At 44.3% G+C, this 22,935-nt stretch overlaps 1 protein-coding gene across 5 annotated transcripts in view; it reads right to left on the bottom strand.

Moving 5' to 3' along the window:
* The window catches only part of LOC145357086 (sphingomyelin phosphodiesterase 2-like), a 78,607-nt gene that overhangs the window by 35,287 nt on the left and 20,385 nt on the right, over positions 1–22,935 (bottom strand). For 3 of the 5 annotated variants that reach the window (XM_080210188.1, XM_080210189.1, XM_080210187.1), the window contains exon 2: positions 10,161–10,244. In XM_080210188.1, coding sequence (XP_080066314.1) covers positions 10,161–10,210 — 50 coding nt within the window. In that variant the 5' untranslated portion in view covers positions 10,211–10,244. Of the gene's footprint in view, positions 1–10,160; positions 10,245–11,221; positions 11,241–11,809; positions 11,834–22,935 lie in introns of those variants that run through there. The other 2 variants (XM_080210190.1, XM_080210191.1) reach the window with 2 other exon arrangements.

The following is a 22,935-nucleotide window of genomic DNA, read 5'->3' as shown; positions in this document are numbered from 1 at the left end:
CACAACTGCAGCCGTTCACAAAGGTGGCTCACCATCTTCTCAAGGGCAATTAGGGATGGGCAAACATTGGCCTAGCCAGCTACAACTACATTCCATGAAAAAAATCAATTAAAGATTCACCTGACTCCTCAGCCATAGTTGGGCACTAACAAGGAGTCGGTCCAGAGGAGTGGACTGGGTTGGGGGGTGGGGGGAGTGAGGATTTCAGTTAAAAATAACAGGCATAACAGAAATTAGAAGTAAATGACCATACATCATCTGTGAGCCCACATGATGGCACCAAGCTGTTTTATAATTGGACAGCTACTTTCTCCTTTCCCAATATTCACATTGTGCCTCTTCAACAAGCGGGATCCAGGGAAGAACCAGGAACTCGGCCTGACTATTATGCTTCCTGGCCCAGTGTCATCAAAGCCAATTGTCAATCCTTACTGCCATCTTGGCTGAGATCCGATAGCTCTGCAAAGGATTCAACCAGAAATCTGACCTGTCTATACAGCTGCTCAGTATCAAATATGTCAGTGAATTTACAGGGTGCTGTAATGTCAAGACAGTAATATGGTAATAATGTTACTGGACTAGTAATCCAGAGGTCTGGGCTGGTATTCCGGAGACACAAGTTCAAATCCCAACATGGGGAGCGTGGGGGGGAGAATATAAATGAATAATCTGGGATAAAATACAGGTCTCATTAATAATGAATGCGAAAGTACTGAAATGTTGTTAAAAAAAACCTCATTCACTAATGTCCTTCAGTAAAAGAAATCTGCAATCCTTACCTGGTCTAAGCTTACCTGCCTCTCCAAACCTACAGCAGTATGATTGATTTCTAATTACTCCCTGAAACGGCATAGCAAGCCACTTAGTTTTACCAAACCACTACAGGAGGCAAGGGGGATATACCCACATCACGTCGACTCCCTACACTGCAGGAGGCTGCCATTTGGCTCACTGAGTCTGCCCCGACTCCCCAAAAGAGCAACTTACTAAGGTTCACCGCGTACCCTAAACCTGAACATTTTGTACGGCCAATCCAACTAGCCGACACATCTTTTTACTGTGGGGAGAAATTGGTGGACCCGGAGGAAACCCACACAGATACAGGGAGAACATGCAAACTCCACACAGACAGTCATGCCCGGGTCCCTGGCGCTGTGAGGCAACACTGCTAACCACTGTGCCAATGTGCCATCCTCCATCACACAGGATGCAATGGTGCAAAGATCTCCACTGCCTTCTTTAGGGCAACTGGGAATGGCAATAAATGCTGGTCTTATCATTGATGTTCACACCCCAAGAGTCAACAAGCAGAAATAATTTTAATCTATAAATTATGCATAATTATTAACGAATAACAGACTGCCTATAATTATTACATTAAAGGCAATCTGAAATTACAGCATGTTAACATTAGCATAATTAGTAGTTGAATTTTTGCAATGATATTTAAGTATTTTGATCTCAGTCTCCAAAGCCCAACCTGGATTGATTTCCTTTATCAGAATCCCTATCTCAAATCCCCCCATGTTTGTGACATCAGTTCTGGTCACCTCACTATAAGAAGGATGTGGAAGCACTGGAGAGAGTGCAGAGCAGATTTACTAGGATGCTGCCTGGTTTGGAGAGTAAGTCTTATGAGGAAAGTTGAGGGAGTTGGGGCTTTTCTTTTTAGAGTGGAGGAGGATAAGAAGCAACTGAATAGAGGTTTATAAGATGATAAAGGGGATAGAAAAAGTAGACGTGCAGAGACTATTTCCTCGAGTGGATTAGCTGTTACTAGGCGGCATAACTATAAGATTCATGATGGGAGATATAGGAGGGATGTCCAAGGTAGATTCTTCACTCAGAGAGTGGTTGGGGTGTGGAATGCACTGCCTGCTGTGATAGTGGAGTCAGACACTTCAGGAACTTTCAAGTGGTTATTGGATAGGCAAATGGAGCACACCAGAATGACAGGGAGTGGGAAAGCTTGATCTTGGGTTTGGACATAGCTTGGCACAACACTGAGGGCCGAACGGCCTGTACTGTTTTACGTTTCCATGTCAATCATAGAATCCCTACAGTGCAGGAGGCGGCCATTTGGTCCATTGAGTCTGCACCAAATCTCCGACAGAGTATCTTACCCAGGCTAATCACCCTCCCCATCCCAGAAGCCCACACATTTACCCTGCTAATCCCCTTAATCTACACTTCTTTGTTCACTAAAGGACAATTTAGCACAGCCAATCCATCTAACCTGCACACCTTTGGAATGCATAGTTTATTTATTAGTGTCACAAGTAGGTTGACATTAACACTGCAATGAAGTTACTGTGAAAATTCAGGAGTCTCTGCACTCCAGCAGCTGTTCAGGAACACTGAGGGAGAATTCAGTATGGCCTGTGCACCTAACCAGCACATCTTTCGGACTGTGGGAGGAAACCAGAGCAGCCGGAGGAGAACGTGAAGACTCCACACTGACAGTGACCCACGCTGGGAATCAAACCCGGATTCCTGACGCTGTGAGGCAGCAGTGCTAACCACTGTGCAATTCTTTTGGTTGCTTTTATCTTTGGTGTCTTGTGTTGCTTTTGCCACTTGTTGCCGTTTTGCTTTCTTCTTTTATTGCTTGCTGTTATCTGAAGGATGTCACCAGTACTCTGACCTTTGGTTCGGTTATCTATTGCTAGCTATCTACTGTGTTTACAAGGACAAGTTAAGCACTCCTCTGGCAGCAACTGGAAAGTAAGTTCTTCTACTATCTCTGGGTAGTTGGACCTTCTCACTAACTCTCCCAATGTTGTTGTGCATGAAGGTCTGCTCCTTAAAATCTGCTTCTTAGAGCAGAAAAGATTATGGGGAGTTCAATATCAGGCAGGGTTTTGATAGAATATACAAGAAATTGTTTCCACTACCAGGGGTGATAAAGTTGAAAGTCAATGGTATTAAATCAAAGGACAGACAAGGAAGGATTTCTGTTGATGCATTGAGTTATTATGATCTGGAATGCACTGCCTGAAAGGATGGTGGAAGCAGAATAAATAATAATTTGCACAAAGAGGATTAAATAAATAGTTGAAAAAGATAGAATTTGTATGTCCATGAGAAAGGGGCAGGGGAGTGGAATAAGTGGTAAAGGGCTAGTATAGACATGATGGGCTAAAGGCCCTCTTCTAAGCTGCAAAATTCTAAGATTCTTGTCCTATGTCTTATAACTCCAGCGTTGTAATTTGATAGGCTTTTGCGTGGAGCAGGAGAGGGTTGCTGAGCGCAGAGAGTAGGAAATGAGCCCAGAGTTCTGCTGATGAATACTAACTTGCCACCCTGCTGTTAAACAGTCAGCACTCTCTGTCTGGACTCAGAGGTAGCGGAAGGAAATGGCAAAGTGATATTGCAGAATTCAAATTGTGCTGGGATCAGGTAATGCTCCAATATTCCAAGTAACCCGAGAAAACTAGGAACCTAGTTGGTTCTCACTTGGCACTTTAGTAGGAGTAGCTGCTCATCCAGAGCGCTGACGTCTCACTGAATCCCAAGATTGTTAAGACCGTTTCCCAAAAGCATTACAATCGTCAATCAAGTGTTCAGCTGTGTCAAGCATGAATGCATTATTCTGAATCATTAGGTTACTGCAGTAGTTTCATGAAACCATAAAAATGATCTTGGATTACCTTTGGACATCACACATTGCCTATCTCCAAATGCTGTTGAACAGTAAAACCTCTGTCAGACTTCCCAACCACGAGCAAAGAGATGGCTAGCTGCCTAATTTAAACTGGCCCCATAATAATACTTCACCCACAAAATTATTAGGCAAGTCAGGAGAACTTTTTTTTGTTCATTCATGAGGTATGGGTATCTGGGCAAGGCTAGCATTTATTGTCCATCCCTAATTACCCCCAATAGGTAGTGGTGAACTGCCTTCTTGACCCACTGCAGGTGAAGATACTCCATAGTGCTGTTATTTAGAGAGTTACTTTGACACAGTGATGATGAACAAATGGTGCTATATTACCACGTCAGAATGGGGAACTTGCAAGTTGTCGTCTTCTCACGCGTCTGCTGCCTAATTATTTTAGGTAGTTGAGCTGTGGGTTTGAGAGGTGCTGTCAAATGAGGTTTGGTAAATTACTGCAGTGCATCTTGTAGATCTTGCAGGGTGGGAAGGTGACACAGTGGTTAGCATTGCTGCCTCACAGCTTCAGGGATCCAGCTTCACTTCCAGCCTCGAGTCACTGTCTGTGTGGAGTTAGCACATTCTCCCCGTGTTTGCGTGGGTTTCCTCCAGGTAGTCCGGTTTCTTCCCAAGTCCGAAGAGGTGCAGGTTAGGTGATTGGTCATGCTAATTTACCCCTTAGTGTCAGGGGGATTAGGGGGGATAAGCGTGGTTGCCAGTGCAGGTTTGATGGGCCAATTAGCCTCTACCTGCACTCTAGAGATTCTATGATTCTATGATCAGCAGGAATAACCAAATAAAATCATGCCAATTATGATGTCTACAATCAAATGCTGAGATTTAAGCTGCAAACAAAGGAAGAGAAGGAACTAGGTGGGTCGTTGAGTGCAGGCAAATTCAACAAGAAATTACGCAGATATTTGACAGAAACAATGATCACAGATGAGACGGGAGGAGCAGTGAACACTGTGTTTCCAACTTTGGATGTAAGACTTTGTCAACTTTGAGACTAGTTGGTTGGATCATAATCGTCACTCCAAATCTTACACATTCCTCTGTTCTTATGAAAGTGCTCAAGGCTGTTACTCCAAGATCACAACCAGAATCTTCTAACGCACAATGGATTTTTCCTTCACGTCAGAGATTTTTTTTGCACCAGAGTAACAGAAAGGATAAAGTTTTGAACAGCCTGAGTTACATATATATAACTTGGTTATTTACGGTGGTGCTGAGGAAACCTTATTGTTAGACTGTGTTGACTAATACCTTGTGGCACATTTCACAGTCCAGGGAAATACAGCTGCCCAGGCCCAATGCTCTGGAATTCTTTCCTAAACCACATTGCCCCTCTCTCCTCCTGATAAAAGGTCATTGATCTGAAAGGTCAATTGCCATGCTAAATTGTCCCTTAGTGTCACGGGATTAGCAGGATAGGTACGTGGGTCTACAGGGATAGGCCTGGGTGGGATTGTTGTCAGTGCAGTGTCTATGGGCTGAATGGCCTCCTTCTGCACTGTAAGGATTCTATGAAATGCAAGGTTTGTGGATAGGGCTGAATAAGCTACTCTGTCAAAGAGTCAGTGCAGACTTGATGGGCCAAATGGCCTCTTTTGCACTGTAGGAATTCTATGATAGATGGTAAACACTGCTGCTACTGTGAGGGACTGAATGTTTAAGATGGTGAGTGAGGTCATGATCAAGCTAGCTGCTTTATCCAGGATGGTGTGGCGCTTTTTCAGTGTTGGAGCTACACTTACCTAGGCATGTGGACAGTATTCCATCACACTCTTTCATTGTACCTTGTTAAAAAAGATGGGCAGTCTTTTAGGAGTCAGGGTTTGGTGGGTTACTTATCCTCTATTTCCCAGCCACTGACCTGCTCTTGGAGCCACAGCATTCATGCTGTGTGAGGAAACTGGAGAACCCAGAGGAAACCCATGCAGGTCTGGGGAGAACTTGCAAACTCCACACAATCAGTGACCCAAGGCTGGAACTGAACCCAGGTGCCTGGTAATGTGAGGCAGAATTGATAACCACTGTGCCATCCAATTAGCTCTGTCCACGGCATGTTGCTTCCAGTGTTTAGCATGCATATGGTCTCGGTTGTATCTTCACCAGGGTTGGCACCTTATTTTCAGGTGCTGGGATGTTCGTCTACACTCCTCACTGAATCAGGGCTTGTCCCTGGCTTGATGCTACTGGAAGTGTATGTAAGGCCGTAAGATTACATACTGTGATGGAATACAAACACCACTGCTCAAAATCTACAGCAGTTTATGGATGCTCAGTTTTAAGCTGCTAGATTGTTCTGAATCAACCTCACACTATGCTGTGACTTCAGAATCCAGCCAGCTCTCAGTAGAGGTGCTACACCAGCTAGCCTATAACAATGAAGTAGCCCATCCAGAGACCAGTCTGTTCCCTTGCTACCTTCCGTGTTCCTTCAACGTGCTCAACATGGAAAATCTTGAAGGAAGCAGGGAAGTGGAAGTAATCTGCAGGAGGTTTTCAAAACCATCACTGACCATGATCATGGGGCCTGGAATCAATGTAGAATCCTAGGGCCATACACCGCTAACTATTTTTTAAAGTGAGTTTTTCATGGGATGTGGGGGTTTCGCTGGCAAGGCTCATGAACTGAGAGGCTTACAAGGCCGTTTCAAAGGACAGTTAAGAGTCAACGATATTGCTGTGGATCTGGAGTCACATGGAGACCAGATCAGGTAAGAGCAGCAGATTTCCTTCCCTGAAGTACATCAGTGGATCAGATGGGGTGTTTCAACAATCAATAATACCTTCAGGGTCATCATAACTGACAGAAACTTTATATTCTGGATTTAGCCATACCCCCAAAGCATTAGGCTGCTCTCTGGATTACTAGTGCAGTGAAATTACCACTATGCCACTATCTACCCATCTACTGCCTCCACTTAGTGAGTCTGCCCTTCCAATGGGACTAGACATCCCGAGGCCTGGTTTTAGAGAAGTCTGGGACACTGGCTGTAAGGTGTGATTCCATGGGTGTCATGCTGTTTGCTTGACAAGTCTGTGAGGCAGCAATTTTGTCACAAGTGCTCGGATGTTAGAAATCAGGACTTTGGTGGGCTAACAGATGCCACCGTTGTGCCCAGGAGGCTCCAGAGACCAGTCAGCTGCGGCAGCCTCCATTCCTTTCCTTCCCCTTCCTCCTTCAGGTGATTTATGTCTCCTCCTGGTTAAACTGGATGAGCCTTTGCCACAGCTGAATCAGCTGGCTGGTTTTATTCTTATTCCATTTCCTCATAGCAGTTTGATCGAAATGAGTGGCTTGCTAGACCGTTGCAGATGGCAGTCAAGAGTTAACCACAGCATTATAGTTCTGGAATCAAACTGGGAAAGGATAATAAGCATAGAATCCCTTCCCTTAAGGAAAGGCTTTAACACCAATCTGATCATTTCAATTGTCATTACTGCTACTAGCTTGTTAATCCATTTAATGAATTTTCTATGGTGGGATTTGAACTTATCTCCATGAATCATTAGTCCAGTGGTTCGCTAAACCACTAACATAACCGCTCCTTTATCATGACTCAGAAGGTGGTCAGAATGCAAAATTCACCCCATAAGTTGTTGAGGCAAGTCGTAGAGATGCATTTAAGAGGAAGTTTAATTAGCACCCAGATTAAAAGGAAAAAGAAACTGAAAGATATGTTACAAAGAACGAAAGAACAAAAACAGCCCAGGAAACAGGCCCTTCGGCCCAACGAGCCCGCTCTGCCATTTTAACATTACGAGTCCCCCCACCACCCATGACCCTTATCTATGCTTATGACATTCCACATTGAGGGAAAACTAATTTAGGGACAATTTATTACCTCCAATCAGCCTAATAGCACATCTTTGGGGTGTGGGAGGAAACTGGAGCACCCGGAGAAAACCCACGCAAGCACAGGGAGAATGCGCAAACTCCCATGTGTCTGCACAGCCAACAGTGATAGTCACTGAGCTGTCGTGTTGCCCAGCATCTGGTCCAGTTTAAGCGTACACTAACGACATGAAGTACTAGGCTATTCTCAAACATCCAAGAGCAGCCCTTGTACGACCGATCACGTGTATGCCCCTCGTTGGACAACAAGGCGGACCGACTTAAAACCTGTGAATTAAAAGAGAAAAACATTAATATCATTCCACATCCTTATACATTACCAGGGACGTCCCAAGGCTACCTTATTTAAAACAATCTCCTATATCCCTCCATCTCCAACCCACTCATGTATTGGTCTAAGTAACTCTTAAACAACTCCAGCGTACCTGCCTCCACCACCTTTCTTGGCAGAGCATTCCATACCCCCACTACCCTCTGTGTGAAAAACCTCCCTCTAACATCCTTGTTATACCTCGCCCCCCTCACCCCAAGCCCGCGGCCCCTCGTACTGTGCGTTTCTAACATAGGAAAAAGCTTACCACTGTTTACTCTATCTATACCCTTCATAATCTTATATACCTCTATTAGATCTCCCCTCAGTCTTCAAGGGAAAACAGCCCCAATTTGCTCAATCTTTCCTCATAACCCAGTCCTTCCATACCAGGCAGCATCCTGGTAAACCTCCTCTGCACTCTCTCCAGGGTCTCCACGTCTTTCCGGTAGTAAGTTGATAGAGTTAGATGAGGGATGAGGGGTGGGGAGTGGGTGGGGGTGGTGGGGACAGCCCATGTAGACTCGTGTAGACAAACTGAGTCAAATAGTGGTTATTGGAGGTGGGCAAGAATGTGGGGTTGAAGTTTCAATCAGATTAGCCATAGCAGAGCAGGCTCGAGGGGCTGAGTGGCCTACTCCTGCTCCTAATTTGTATGCTCGTATGACTTGTTTTCTATGCTCTGGATTCTCTGTAAGTACATGGTCCAAATGTAGTTTGAAAAAATCCTGCATAAAGTTTGCAAATGGGAAGAATGGGAAGTGACTGAAGGAATTCTCTGCCCGTTGAAGTGGTGGAGGCTGCCTCGCTAAATATTTTTAAGAAGCGGGTTGATGGGTTTTTGATAAGAGAAGGGTTTAAGGGTTATGGGGAGAGGGCGGGAAAGTGGAACTGAGCCACGACAGATCAGCCATGATCTTATTGAATGGCGGGGCAGGCTCGAAGGGCTAGATGGCCTACTCCTGCTCCTATTTCTTATGTTCTTATGTTCTAATAGGTTACAGCAATGTGTTCTTATATCTTCCCTTCTCCTCTCACCCAAATGTCTATAGCTCTGGATTACTGTTGAGAATATGTAGATCTCAATCAAGCACCAGCAAGGACCTCATCATTGGCCTGAATGCCTCTTAGCTGGAAGGAAACTGCAGTAAGGAAAGAAAGGGACAGAAAAAATAAAATTGCTTTGCTGTATACTGCTACTTAGTGTCTCCTGCTGGAAGGGTCAATGCAGACATCGTGATGGACAAAGACCTAGCTCGACAGTGACAAAACACCAACAAGTATAGCAATCTCAGCACACGCAGGGAGATCAGTTACAGGGAGCTTGCTGGTGTCCGAGGAGTGCAGCACAAGACAGGAAATAAAACTGAAGGGGTGACAAGTGTAATTCTGCACTTGAATAGCAGATCCATCCAACCCAACCAGTCAATAATGGTATAACAAGTGTAATATGTGAGTAAAGACTCGCTACAATTAAAACAGTCCTCTTGTGACATGCAGTAAGGGTATTTATTGTGTGCTACATTTAAAACAATGAAGGGAATAGATAAGTCAGAAGCAGGGTGGGTGAAACTAGAACTAGGGGGCATAGCCTAGGAGGAGCAGATTTAGGACTGATTTGAGGAGGAACTTCTTCACCCAAAGGGTTGTGCTTCTGAGGAATTCCCTGCCAGTGAAGCAGTTGAGGCTACCTCATTGAATGTTTTTAAGGCAAAGATAGATAGATTTTTGAACAGTAAAGGGATTAAGGGTTATAGTGAGTGGAGCTGATTCCACGAAAAGATCTTACTGAATGGCGGAGCAGGCTTGGGGGACCAGGTGGCCTACTCCGGCTCCTAGTTCTTATGTTCTTATCTAACACTGAATATTGAGCCATAAAGCAGAGGAGACACTACATTATCTTTTGGGGCCTATGCTGATTCTTTGAATGAACTACCTAATTATTTTCACCCCCTATCCTTTCCCCATGGCCCTGCAAAGTTTTCATTTTATTTATTCATCCAGATCCTTTTTGAAAGGCACTATTGAATCTGCTTTTGTGCCATTTCAACAGTCCACCATGGATCAACTCTCCACATAAGAAAAAGATTCTCATCTTTTCACTGCTCTTTTATTGATTATCTAAGGGTTACAACATACTGTCTTTATGTCAGGGACAGTGCACAGTGGACAGTAGGGAATGTGTGAAGATTCTCAGCAAGAATGCTGACGCAGGGAAGTCAAAGCAAATTCAGAAGGTCAAGTTAACAAATCATTCATCCCAAAAGCACAGGGCACAATCTGGACACAGATCTGGTCTGCGCAATAAACCACAGGAATTTAAGACTTACCAGCAATTGAGAGTGAACACTCTGAACCTTGCAGCAGTTGCCTCTGACATGGTGACACGTTCACAAGGTCAAACTCCACAGGCACTTTAAAAAGAAAGAGAACTGTTTTACATTTCTGCAGGATACAACCTCTGTTTATCTGCCACTCTGAGTGAGATGGCAACAATGCACAACAACTTCTCTCAAAGTTCAAGCTAACGCACACTGGAAATTAACTGATTTCCTCTCGCTTGATTTAAAGTATTCACGTGGGACCTCCATTTTTTAAGACGCTTACCCAAAATCTGCTTATGTTTTGTACTCGTAGCTTCATTTCTTTCCCTTTGTTTTGCCTAGAACTCAGTGTGTGGGCTAACAGATGCCACCATTTTGCCCAGGAGGCTCCAGAGACCAGTCAGCTGCAGCAGCCTCCATTCCATTCCTTCCCCTTCCTCCTGCAGGTGATTTCTGTCTCCTCCTGGTTCAGTCCTCGCGCCTCACATTAAGAACTGGCTCACACTTGTCTCCACCCGCAGCCTCCTTCTTTTCCCCCAAAGGCTGGTGCCTGGACACATCGCCACAGTCTCCTCCCTTAAACGGCCTTCAGAGTCACAGAATCCCTATGGTGCAGAAGGAGGACATTCAGCCCATCAAATTTGCACCGACTCTCCGAAAGAGCATCTTACCCACACACACCTCTCCCCCATCTATTCCCATAATAACACACATTTACCATGGCCAATCCACCTGACTTGCACATCTTTGTACACACCTGGCTCCACCATTTGAAACAGAGGGACCTTTGGTTCCACTTGAGTCACTCCTAGTACATCCTCCCTGTCCTATTCCATCACTCTGGTGGAGTTACCCAAAGGAGGGAACTACCCAGCAGCATACGACCGTTGAAAGCACTTATCTCGGCTGCACTGTCACTGACGTTGGCACATAGATTTTCACGCTACCAAGTTTAGCAATTCCTCTTTAGGCAAGATTAGCAGGCACTGTTGTCAAAAACCTCAAACACGTTGGGAATTGACACGTTTAACCCGTATTTCAAAAGCACAAAACATGTGAATACTTACACTTATACACTGCCTTGTATCGTCAAAATTCTCAAAGAGCTTTTCAGAATTAGTGCTGCAGCAACTGACGGGATGTGGAAAAGCAAAATATGGAATTGGAGGTAAATGAGGGATACAGGTAATCGTAGAGCTCAGAGCAGGGAGTTTTGGTGCAACTAGGAGCAAACAGCTGTTCCTCTCTATGATCCATCCCATTATGTTCATTATCATGTGATGCTGCAGTGCGATTTCACTTCCCCATTAACACACAGTGCTTCCTCAGCACAATTACACAGCAGAAGCCTATACGCTTCAGTCGACAGGCAGCTAGGATCCAATAATCAATTCATTGCCTTCGCTGCAGTCACAGGACCTCAAAAGGTTTAAAAAAAAGCCCTGCTTAAAAAAACGAGGCATGCATCGATAGTTCCAAGATTTAAAAAAAAAATCAGCATAGTGAAATGAGCTTCTGCAAAATCATAAACGATACAACCTCTAAACAAAACAAAGACAGCATCAAATATCAGCCCATGAAGTCAAATCCAAATGTGGGGGGTAGCCCAAAAGTATAACACAACAGACATTTTAACAAGCTTCCTTTCTACAGACCTGTAATCACCCCCAAATATCATGGCTTCCTCCATATATCTCTGTCGTTTACAGTACCTCATATCCAAACAAGGAAATCATGGTTTCCAGTTTCATCTAGCCCAAGCCGAGGATATCATCTAGGCTGACATTACTGTATTGTATTGGGGGGAGGTGCTTATCCACAGATGAAACTTTAAACCACCTGCCAGTTGAGGAAGTTGTAAAAGATCCAATGGCCCTAAATTTGTACAACACTGGACATGCCCAACCTGCCAGTTTACTAACATAGGACATAGCACAGTATAGGCCCTTCGGCCCTCCATGTTGTGCCGAACTATGTCCAAACTCAAGATCACTCCCTATCATTCTGGTGTGCTCCATGCACCTATCCAATAACCGCTTGAAAGTTCCTAAAGTGTCCGACAGCAGGCAGTGTATTTCACACCTCAACCACTCTGACTGAAGAATCTACCTCAGACATCCCTCCTATCTCCCACCATGAACCTTATAGTTATGCTCCCTACTTACAGCTACATCCATCTGAGGAAATAGTCTCTGCACGTCCACTCTATCTATCCCCCTCATCATCTTATAAACCTCTATGAAGTCGCCTCTCATCCTCCTCCGCTTTAAAGAGAAAAGCCCCAGCTCCCTCAACCTTTCCTCATAAGACCTACCCTCCAAACCAGGCAGCATCCTGGTAAATCTCCTCCGCACTCTCTCCAACGCTTCCACATCCTTCTTATAGTGAGATGACCAGAACTGAGCACAATATTCCAAGTGTGGTCTCACCAACATCCGGTATAGTTGTAGCATAACATTACACAAAAATCTACTTTGCTTGCCTCATAACTGTGAACATGTCCCACTTTCAACAAGTCCCTTTCCAAAATCATTATTCAATCTGCTCCCAAGCCCATTTTGGCCAGTGTATTCCAGATCACAAGGCTCAATGCAAAAATAACATCTTCCTTATCCATCCTTGCCACCGCATGTTTGACACCCTGTGGCTGGGTGTGATCACTGCATGGCAGGGATTAGATTCATCAGGTGAATCGGGTGCTCCAGCTGCCACTGGGCTGAAGCATGTGATGTTCCTGAGTGTTAGAAGGGAATAAAATCACACTGCGCATCACACGATGCTTAAGGTTACAATAGGCTCAACTGCAGAGAGAATTTGCCACTCTCCAGTTAGAATAAATGGGAATCTCTGGTTACTGACCCCACCCCCCCAACCTCCTGCCAATGGAAATGGGTTCTTTTTGTCTAAATTCTACTTGAACATCTCTTAAAACACAGTTCTTGAAGATTAGGGTGTTTTGGAGTCCAAGTCAAGATTCCTCCCTCAACGAATACATCAAAAACAATGGTCTAGTCAGCCATCCAGCTGCTGCTTTATGGGAATTTGCTGTAGACTGTCATAATTGCTGCAGTGAATTAACTGATTGTACTGAGAATTATGGTTCCAGTACTGTTTACAGTTACTGTTGATGGAGCTGTGAAACATTCTGAGACACCCAAGGTTGGCCAGCTGCTCTGTAGGTGCCCATTCTTTCTTTCAGCTTTTTTTTAAGCTGCCCAGACTAAATCTGAAAAACAGGTAACATTCGCATTACGCAAGTGCTAGCCACTGACCACCTCCCAACAAGAGAGAATGAACGATTTCCCCTTGACATTCAATGGCATCACTATCAGTGAATCCATCTCCATCAATATCCTGGGGTTTACCATTGACCAGAAACGGAACTGGACCAGCTATATAAATACTGTGGCTACCAGATTAGATCAGTACCTGGGAATTCTGTGATGAGTAACTCACCCCCTAACTTCCTAAAGCCTGTCCACCACCGACAAGGCACAAGTAAGGGCTGTAATGGAATACTCTCCACTTGTCTGGATGAGTGCAGCTCCAACAACACTCAAGGCACTCAACACCATCCAGGACAAAGCAGCTCATTTGACTGACACTATCTTCAGCATTCACTCCTCCACCAATGCAGTGTGTACCATCCACTGCAGCAACTCACCCAAGATTCCTTCAACAGCACCTTCCAAACCCGTAACCTCTGCCACCTAGAAGAGCAAGGGCAGTAGATACACAGGATCTCCTGCAGATGCCCCTCCAAGCCACACACATCATCCTGATTTCAAACTATATCACCGCTCCAACACGGTTGCTGGTCAAATTCCTAGAACTTGCTTCCTAGTAATTTAGTTGACTCATAACTGCCCTTTGAATTGGCTTAGCCACTCTGTTCACTGGCAAAAGGGATGGGCAACAAATGGTGGTGTTGCCAGCGACATCGACATTCCATGACAGAATATATTAAAATTAACAGTGCTGTGGGTGTACCTACAAGATACGGACTGCAGCGGTCTGAGAAGGTGGCTCACAACCACTTCTCAAGGGCAATTAGGGATGAGCAATAAATGCCAGCGCTCCCAGTGCCACCTACAACCCATGAAAGAAAATTAAAACCACAATTCATCAATTCTTTGACTACTGACTGAAATAAATTATACTGGTCTTTCCAACTCAACAGTTGAACTTTTGTTGTCTGATTTTGAAATATGCCCCTGTAAGAGAAAGATCAGTGAAGTCTACCAATAAAATACTAGGCAAGAGAATACAACCACTTCCCCCACACCCACCCCAAACCCACTGACCCAAAGTTTGTGCTGAGAACAAGTAACAGTGCTCACTGCTCAGATTGGGAAAAATTGGACTGGAACACGCGCAATTAAATGTGGAAAGTCAGAATTTTTTGGGTGTGATCTTGCCAGCCCGCTGCAGCAATTGTTAGGTGCGGTGAGCCAGGAATTGGGCAAAAACCCAGTTTACACTGCAAGTGATGTTCCCAGCCTGTTTTGCTGGCTTGATCTGTTTTGTGCCTAGAAACGTTTTACATTGGCACGCCCCACAAGGCTGATTCCAGCCGCACAGACACTTCCCCCCTCATCAGCGAGAAGTTTCACTGACGAGAATCGGAGCTGGTCCTCTCCAGCAAGGACCAGGTGCCATGGCCACGCTGGCAGTTGGTGGCAGATGGGGGGTGGAAGCGGAGGCTGCTGAAACTCCCAGGTGGTTAGATGGTCAGGCAGTGCCCACCAGCACCCTGGCTATGCCAGAGGCAGTGCCAAGACGGTGGAGTGGGAGTGGTGGTGCGGCTACGACGGGGTGGGGGGGGGGGGGGTGGGGGCAGGGGTAGGCAATTATCTTTGTAGGAGGCAGGGGGAGCTCCACAAGAGAGCTGTTCAGTAGACAGGGAGGCGGAGGGTAAAGGAAATCTGCAATGAGGACGCTGCTGAGGGGTCATGATTGGGGACTCATAGGGAGGGTCCTGATGTCCCAATAACCCATGTCACTGTGGGATTTTACACTGCTGTCGATGATGTGGGGTGGGGTGGGACGGGGGTCGATGTCTATGGGTTGTGGGGTGGCAGGTCTCCCAGTGCACAATATATGAGCAAGAGAGGGAAGGAGAACATGGGGGGGGGGGGGGGGGGGGGGGGGGGGGTGGAAGAGAGAGAGAGAGAGAGAGAATGTACAAGCCAAGCGATAGGCAGCCGGTGAAGATCATTGTGCTGTTCATCCATATAACTAACTCACTGCTGGCATTAATTCCCTGATAGAGTCAAAATTACCAATGAGAGCAACAACTCATAAAGTGATTCAAGATGCATTATTGAAGTAAAATTAGATCTAAAAGAAGTATCCCCGCCAGTTATACCAATTACTTTAATAGGATGAGTAAGAAGTCTGTTAAATATTAATGCTTAATTTTGAGTAAACAACATTCGCTGAACCAGCTTGACAGCTTTATTAAATTAGACACTGTGGTGAGAACATGATTAAAGTCTCATAGATGAATAAATCCAGGAGACATTAAATCATCCCATCTTATAACATTTAAGCAAAGAGATGTATATTTAATATTATATTGAATGCACTTTGGTGATTATAACACAATAAAACATCAATGATATATTGTATAGATTCTTCAGCCAAGAGCTTTGAATTGAGTGTTACCACTGAAATATTTGCACAGCAGTGGCCCACTTGTACAATCTCACTGCCGAGTGATCATTGTGCTGTGCACTCATATAACTAACTCACTGATTACAGTCAAAATTATTAATGAAATCAATGACTTACAAAGCTTCTCTAACCACCCTCCCACATCCCGAGTACCTCACCCAGTAGCCATTCCTCACGCCTAAGCTTGGAGACTGAGAAAGGATTATACGTAGAACAAATAATCTGTTCCAGATTACGTACCCAGCAGAAAAGCAATTTATTGCACATAACAAAGTTATTCTCAAAGATCCAGTGATGGTGTATGCATTTCTCCTTGCCGGATGCACATTTGAATCTGCTGCCAAATCAAGGGGATCTCCAGGAGTCCCACAACTATGCAAGATGGATTCTCCAAGTGAGTTCATATCCTAGCATCTAAAATGCAACTTTTAACCAAGTAACAATGTCAAATCTGACTTGTACCGTTTTAGCTTACCGTTCAGTATGGGTGGTATGGTCACACAGTGGTTAGCACTGCTGCCTCGCAGTGCCAGGGACTCGATTCCAGCCTCAGGTGAAGTCTGCACATTTTCCCTGTGTCTGTGGGTTTCCTCCAGGTGCTCCAGTTTCCTCCCACAGTTCAAAGATTTTTTAGGTGAGATGGATTGGCCATGGGGAACGTGTGTGTTATGGGAATTGGCTGGGGGAGAGGGCCTGGATAAGACATCTCTGTCAGTAAGTCAGTGCAGACTTGAGGGGCTGAATGGCCTCCTTCTGCACTGTAGTAATTCTATGATTCTGACACTGCCAAATGCGACATTACCTGGCATTTCAGAAAAACCTACTCATTTCAAATGGTTTGTCCAATGGAGACACAGAGCCTTTCATACCAGCACATCATTTTTATTATTCTCACATAAACTATGTGGCCTCAACCTTCTTACGTACGTACTATCATACTCACCCCTGTTCTGACAAAGGCTTTGTTTTAAAAACACTTTCTTATCAGCAGTACAGAGAACATAGCAGGAAAGGCAGGCTGCCCTGAGAACAGGATTTATATTCATTGTTTCCAAAGTTTTGTCTCTATTAAAAACAAACACAGTCCATGCTGGGAAATGGGATAAGGCACTGATTTCACAATCATAAAAGACAACACAGGAAACCTTCTACAGGTTACATATAAATTGGCTATAGAGCCAATCACAACCTCAAGATGTCCTGAAGCACTTTAATTTTACAATGAATAATTTTACAGTGTGGACACTGCTGCAATGTAGGAAACCTTCTGCAAAACAAGCCTCACAAACAATATGATAATGACTAGATAATCTGTTCTCTTAAAGATGAGATAAACATTAGTTCACCAGGTAGAATTTTCTTACTTTTCTTTGATTAGTACCCTGAGGTCTTTTACCTGAGAGGGCAGATGTCTGATTTGGATAACAGCATTCCTGGCAATGTAGCACTGCCTCAGTATTGCACAGCAATGGCAGTGTCACCTCAGATTGTCTGCTCAAATCTGGATTGGGGCTTGAATCCACAACCCGTACATCTTTGGGACTGCGGGAGGAAACCAGAGCACCCGGAGGAAACCCACGCAGACACAGGGAGAATATGCAGACAGTCAGCCAAGGCTGGAATTGAACCTGGGTCCCTGGTGATGTGAGGCAGCAGTGCTAACCATTGTGCTGCCCCAAAAATGACCCAGCTGTTGTGATGAAATTTGAACTCACGTCACTAGGACATTGAGTCCAGCGGCCTGGACTAGTTTCAGCAACATTACACTACCGTTGCTTTAAAATGCAGGTCTGTGCCTGCAATCAGAAAGTCAGCAACCGCTCCTAACACAATGGCCTATTTTAGTTATTGCTACAATATTAGTTCAGCAATGGTAAGATACCTCAAAACTGCATGCTGAACTTTAGATTATGCTGTTTAAAACTGGGACCTAAGACAAAATTCTCCTGCCTATCACTGTATCTGAGAGCTAGAAACATAGAAATTAGAACATTACAGCACAGTACAGGCCCTTCGGCCCTCAATGTTGTGCCGAGCTATGTCCAAGCTCAAGATCAAGCTATCCCCTCCCTATAATTCTGGAGTGCTCCATGTGCCTATCCAATAGCCGCTTGAAAGTTCCTAGTGTCCGACTCCACTATCACAGCAGGCAGTCTATTCCACACCCCAACCACTCTCCGAGTAAAGAATCTACTTCGGACACCCCTCCTATATCTCCCACCATGAACCTTATAGATATCCTGCAGCTCTTCCTGCCCGTCTACATGTTAAAGCTATAGAAAAGCCATTATAGAGAACTGGATTAGGAATCCTCTTTCTTACAAATAATTTGTGTTGGTCATTATTTAACCTCGAATGAATGTGCACAAGGCTCAGTGTTGTTTTCAGCTGAGGAGAGAGTCGAGTGTACAGGATGGATTGCAGCTGGCTTAGGAGCTGCAGATATAAATCAGTCACAATGTCCAAAAATCCGGCTTTTTAATCTCATGTATTCCTTCTAAATGGTGTCCACATTTGTAATGGGAACTGTCTATGTAAAGTAGTCACACTTCCTCGTGATATACCCAGTGATAGCACTGCACGTCTATTGGGGGTCAGCATGACAGGTATACATGGGATATAAATGTAGACGTGGCAATCTAGAATGGAAACAGTTGGCAGAAGGGAAAGCAGACATAAGATTTTTTTTAAATTGAACAGGTGAAAGGTCCAGATTTTGTAATAATTAACGCAAGTGAAAATGCCAGTTTTTGCAGTCACTCCTGCTCTGAAACTGACAGATGCAAAGTCCAAATCCAGAGTGATTCTTACTGCCCCACAGGCTGCACTATTCCAATCCCTGACAGGCTCAGCCCAAGAGGAAATCACCAAATTGATGTGAATGTGACCTTTTACTGTATTTGTCTGACTGTGTAAACATTTCAAAACATTTAATGAGATATAACTGAGTTTTCTTATAGTATAAATAATTTCATAATTGCTGCTGAATCTCATCCCATTCCTGAAAATCTAAAGTTGTTTTGGAGAATGTCAATTTTTACATTTTGATAAATAAATTACACATTTTTTTTAAGTTATGATATTTCTGTGTGTATCTATTTCACTGTGAAATTTTAATTGAAAAAAGAAATCAGTGTATTTTACTTCCCAGTTTGCTGTCTGTGAGAATACTTCAATTTGATTGGCTACTTACCCTGCTTGATGACATCACTACTACTGGGTGCTCGGAGATCCCCTTGACTGGGTACCAGATTCAAACCAACATTAGGAAAGAGGAAATCCATGCCACAAAGAAACAGTTAGATCTCTGTGCGAGTCACCTCACTATTGATTGTGAAATCTGCCTTTTACAGAGCTGTATGCTACAGCAGAAGCCCTTTGGCCCATTGAGTCTGCACTGACAAAACTATACAAAATCTACACTAATTCCACTTTCCAGCCCCCAGCCTAGCCTTGAAAGTTATAACATTTCAAGTTCTCATCCACATACTTTTAAAGGTTATGAGGTTTCCTGCCTCTATTCCCTCCCAGACAGTGCATTCAAGAATCCTCAGATCCCCTCTAAACCTCCTGCCCCTCATCTTAAAATTATGTCCACTCCTTATTGATCCTTTAATTAGGGAACAGCTGCTCCCTATCCATGCCGCTCATAATCTTACACACCTCAATCAGGTCCTCCCTCAGCCTTCTCTGCTCTAAAAAAAACAACCTGATTCTATCCAGCCTCTCTTCATAGCTCAAAGGCTCCATTCAGGCAACAACCTGGTGAATTTCCCTCTCCAGAAGGCAATATTAGCCTTCCAGAAAGGCACACAGTATTCATCTGTGGCCTAACCAAAATTCAGTACAGCTTTAACATAACCTCCCTGCTCTTATAATCTATGTAAGAAGTCTCACAACACCAGGTTAAAGTCCAACCTTGGACTTTAACCTGGTGTTGTGAGACTGCCCCATAAGTTGGACTTTAACCTGGTGTTGTGAGACTTCTTACTGTGTTTACCCCAGTCCAACGCCGGCATCTCCACATCATGACTTAAAATCTATGCCACAACTGATAAAGGCAAGTGTCCCCTATGCCTTCTTAACTACCCTATTAACCTGTCCTGCCATCTTCAGTGATACGGAGACAAGCAGCCCAAGATCCCTCTGAGCCACCTATGGTCCTGCCATTCACTGAGTCTTACTCCCTTCTCTCATTACTCCTTCCAAAGTGCATCACCTCACACTTTTCAGGGTTAAACTCCATTCGTCACTGATCTGCCCACCTGACCAACCTGTCTATATCTTTCGGCAAACATGAGAGCTTCTTCCTCACTATTAACCACCTCGGCAATCTTCCTGTCATCCGCATACTTACTTATCATACCCACCACCCACATTCCCATTGATATCGTTTATATATAGCATGAACAATAAGGCACCGAGCACTGATCCCTGTAGTATGCCACTGGTCACCTGCCTTCAGTCACACAAACAGCCTTCAACTACCACCCTCTGTCTCCTACCACAAAGCCAATTCTGGATCCAACTTGCCAAGTTACCCTGGATCCCATGTGCTGTTACCTTCTTTATCAGTCTCTCATGTGGGACCTTGTCATAGAATCCCTACAGTACAGAACGAGGCCAGTCGGCCCATCGTGTCTACACTGACCACAAACCCACCCAGGCCCTATTCCCCTAACCCCACACTGCTAACCCCCTTGACACTGGAATCATCAATCAACCTAACCCACACATCTTTGGATAAAAGCTTATTTGTCAAAGGCTTATTCTCTTTTACGTAAATAGCAATTTTCATATTCTCAGAATGATCCAGAACATGGAAATGAAGTGTATGTGAAATGTGCTTAAGTCGGGAAACATTGCAATCAATTTGCACACATCAATGAGATAAATAGTTAGTGAATTTATCTTTGATCATTTGGAATGCTGATTAAATAATACTACCCTTTGAAATAAATAGGACCAGGGGATTGTTTTTGTCCAGCCAAAAGGGCAGATGGAGTCTTGGTTTAACGTCTCATCCAAAATATGGCACCACTGACAGTGTAGCCATCCCTCAGTCCTGTACTGAGACCTGGATAGCATGCTCAAGAGTAAGTCTTGAACCCACAGGACACAAACTCTCAAGGTGAAATCATATCTATTGAGCTAGGTCTGACACAGCATTTTAAAACAGAATTTGCAGTTCCACCAGCACTAGTCTTACAACCCAATCTTGCTCATATCATTACAGCCAGCTACACAGAAGTGTAGACAGCAAATTCTGGAAAACTATTTGACCGTGAAAGACATCACAGTCTGGCTCAATCCTGTTATCAATGGCAATTCGCAGGAATGCGAGGGAGGCGATGGGGTAACAACATTGTTACTGGACTGCTAATTCGGAGTCCCAGAGAGTATTCTGGGGACCTGAGTTCAAATTGAATTTCAATTCAATAAAAATCTGGAATTTAAAGTCCTATGATGACCTGAAAGCATTGTTGTAAAAATCCACTAATGTCCTTTCGGGAAGGAAATCTGCCGTCTTTGCCTATTCTAGCGTACATGTAACTCCAGACCCACAGCAATGTGGTTGATTTTAAAATGGCCAAGCAAGTTACTCAGTTGTATCAAACAGCTAAACAGTCTCAAAGGAATATAACTGGACAGACCACCCGACATCGAACTAGGCATCAGAAATGACAACAGCAAACTCAAGCCTGTCGAGCCTGCAAAGTTCTCCTTTCTAACATCTGGAGACTAGTGCCAAAATTGGGAGAACTGTCTCACAGACTAGTCAAGCAATAGCCTGACATAGCCATACTCACGGAATACAGATAATGTCCCAGACACAAGATCACCATCCCTGGGTGTGTCCTGTCCCACCGGCAGGTCAGATCCAGCAGAGGTGGTGTGGCACAGTGGTTTGCAGTTGGCAGGAAGTTGCCCTGGAAGTTCTCAGCATTGCCTTTGCACCCAATAAGGTTATATGGCATCAGATCCAACATGGATGAGGAAACACTTACCATCCCCCGCTCAGCTGATGAACAGCCCTTGGAGGAAGCACTGAGGGTGGCATTGGTGCAACATGCACTCAGGGTGGGGGGGACTTCAATGTCCATCATCAAAAGTGACTCAGTAGCACCATTACTTGACCAAGCTGGCGCCCATCCTAAAGGAAATAGCTGCTAGATCTGACAAGTGGTGAGGGAACCAACAAGAGAGAAAAACATACTTGATCGCATCTTCACCAACTTCCTTGTTGCAGATACATCTGTCCATGACAGTATTGGTAGGAGTGACCACCACACCTTCCTTATGGAAATGAAGTCCTGCCTTCACATTGAGGATATGTTCCATTGTGGCATACCACCATGCTAAATAGATTTCAAACTTTGATTTGATTTATTATTGTCAGATATATTCATATACAATGAAAAGTATTGTTTCTTATGTGCTATACAGACAAAGCATTCTGTAGACAGAGAAGGAAAGGAAAGAGTGCCTTAGAGTTTCTAATCTGGTCCCTAACTCAACATGGAATCTGTGCTCCCAAGTTTAATTCCACACCATAAATCAGAGGCTGTCCCTGTGCCAGCCTGCATGTGGACAGCACTGACACAAGGAAACAGTGACGCTAGTTTAATGGCAGCAAACAAACAAGGGAGACTGTGATTGATTCAAAGATTTCCACGTAGTTGTCGATGTAAATAGCACTGACAGGCCAGCAACCAAAACTAGAGCTGGAAGTGATAAACTTTAAAACAATGCTGCATTCAAAGGATTTACAAATGATCCTGAGGATGGGGCCAGTTTTGAAATCGCTCCCTAAATATACTTCTCCATAAGCTGCAAGTCATGGAGAATGAACAAATCTGCATATTCCTGATTCACAACAGAAAGCTACCAGTAAACACTATCACTGTAAACATACAAAGAATAGCTGGTACACTACACACACATTGCAGCAGAACAAGACCACCCTCTCAAGGACATCTCAAATATTAGAGAACAGTTACCAGCCAGGCTAGTGATGGCCCTTTCTGGGAAATTAACATAATATATTGTCAATATTGTCCACAGGAATAGATCCTCAGCATGAGGCTTGCAAATATACATCCAC

Source organism: Carcharhinus amblyrhynchos, chromosome 22, assembly GCF_965287045.1.
Source record: "Carcharhinus amblyrhynchos chromosome 22, sCarAmb.v2.hapA, whole genome shotgun sequence".
Taxonomy (NCBI): Eukaryota; Metazoa; Chordata; class Chondrichthyes; order Carcharhiniformes; family Carcharhinidae; genus Carcharhinus; species Carcharhinus amblyrhynchos.
The sequence above is the reverse complement of the archived record's forward strand: the minus strand, read 5'-3'. Positions and strand labels throughout refer to the sequence as shown.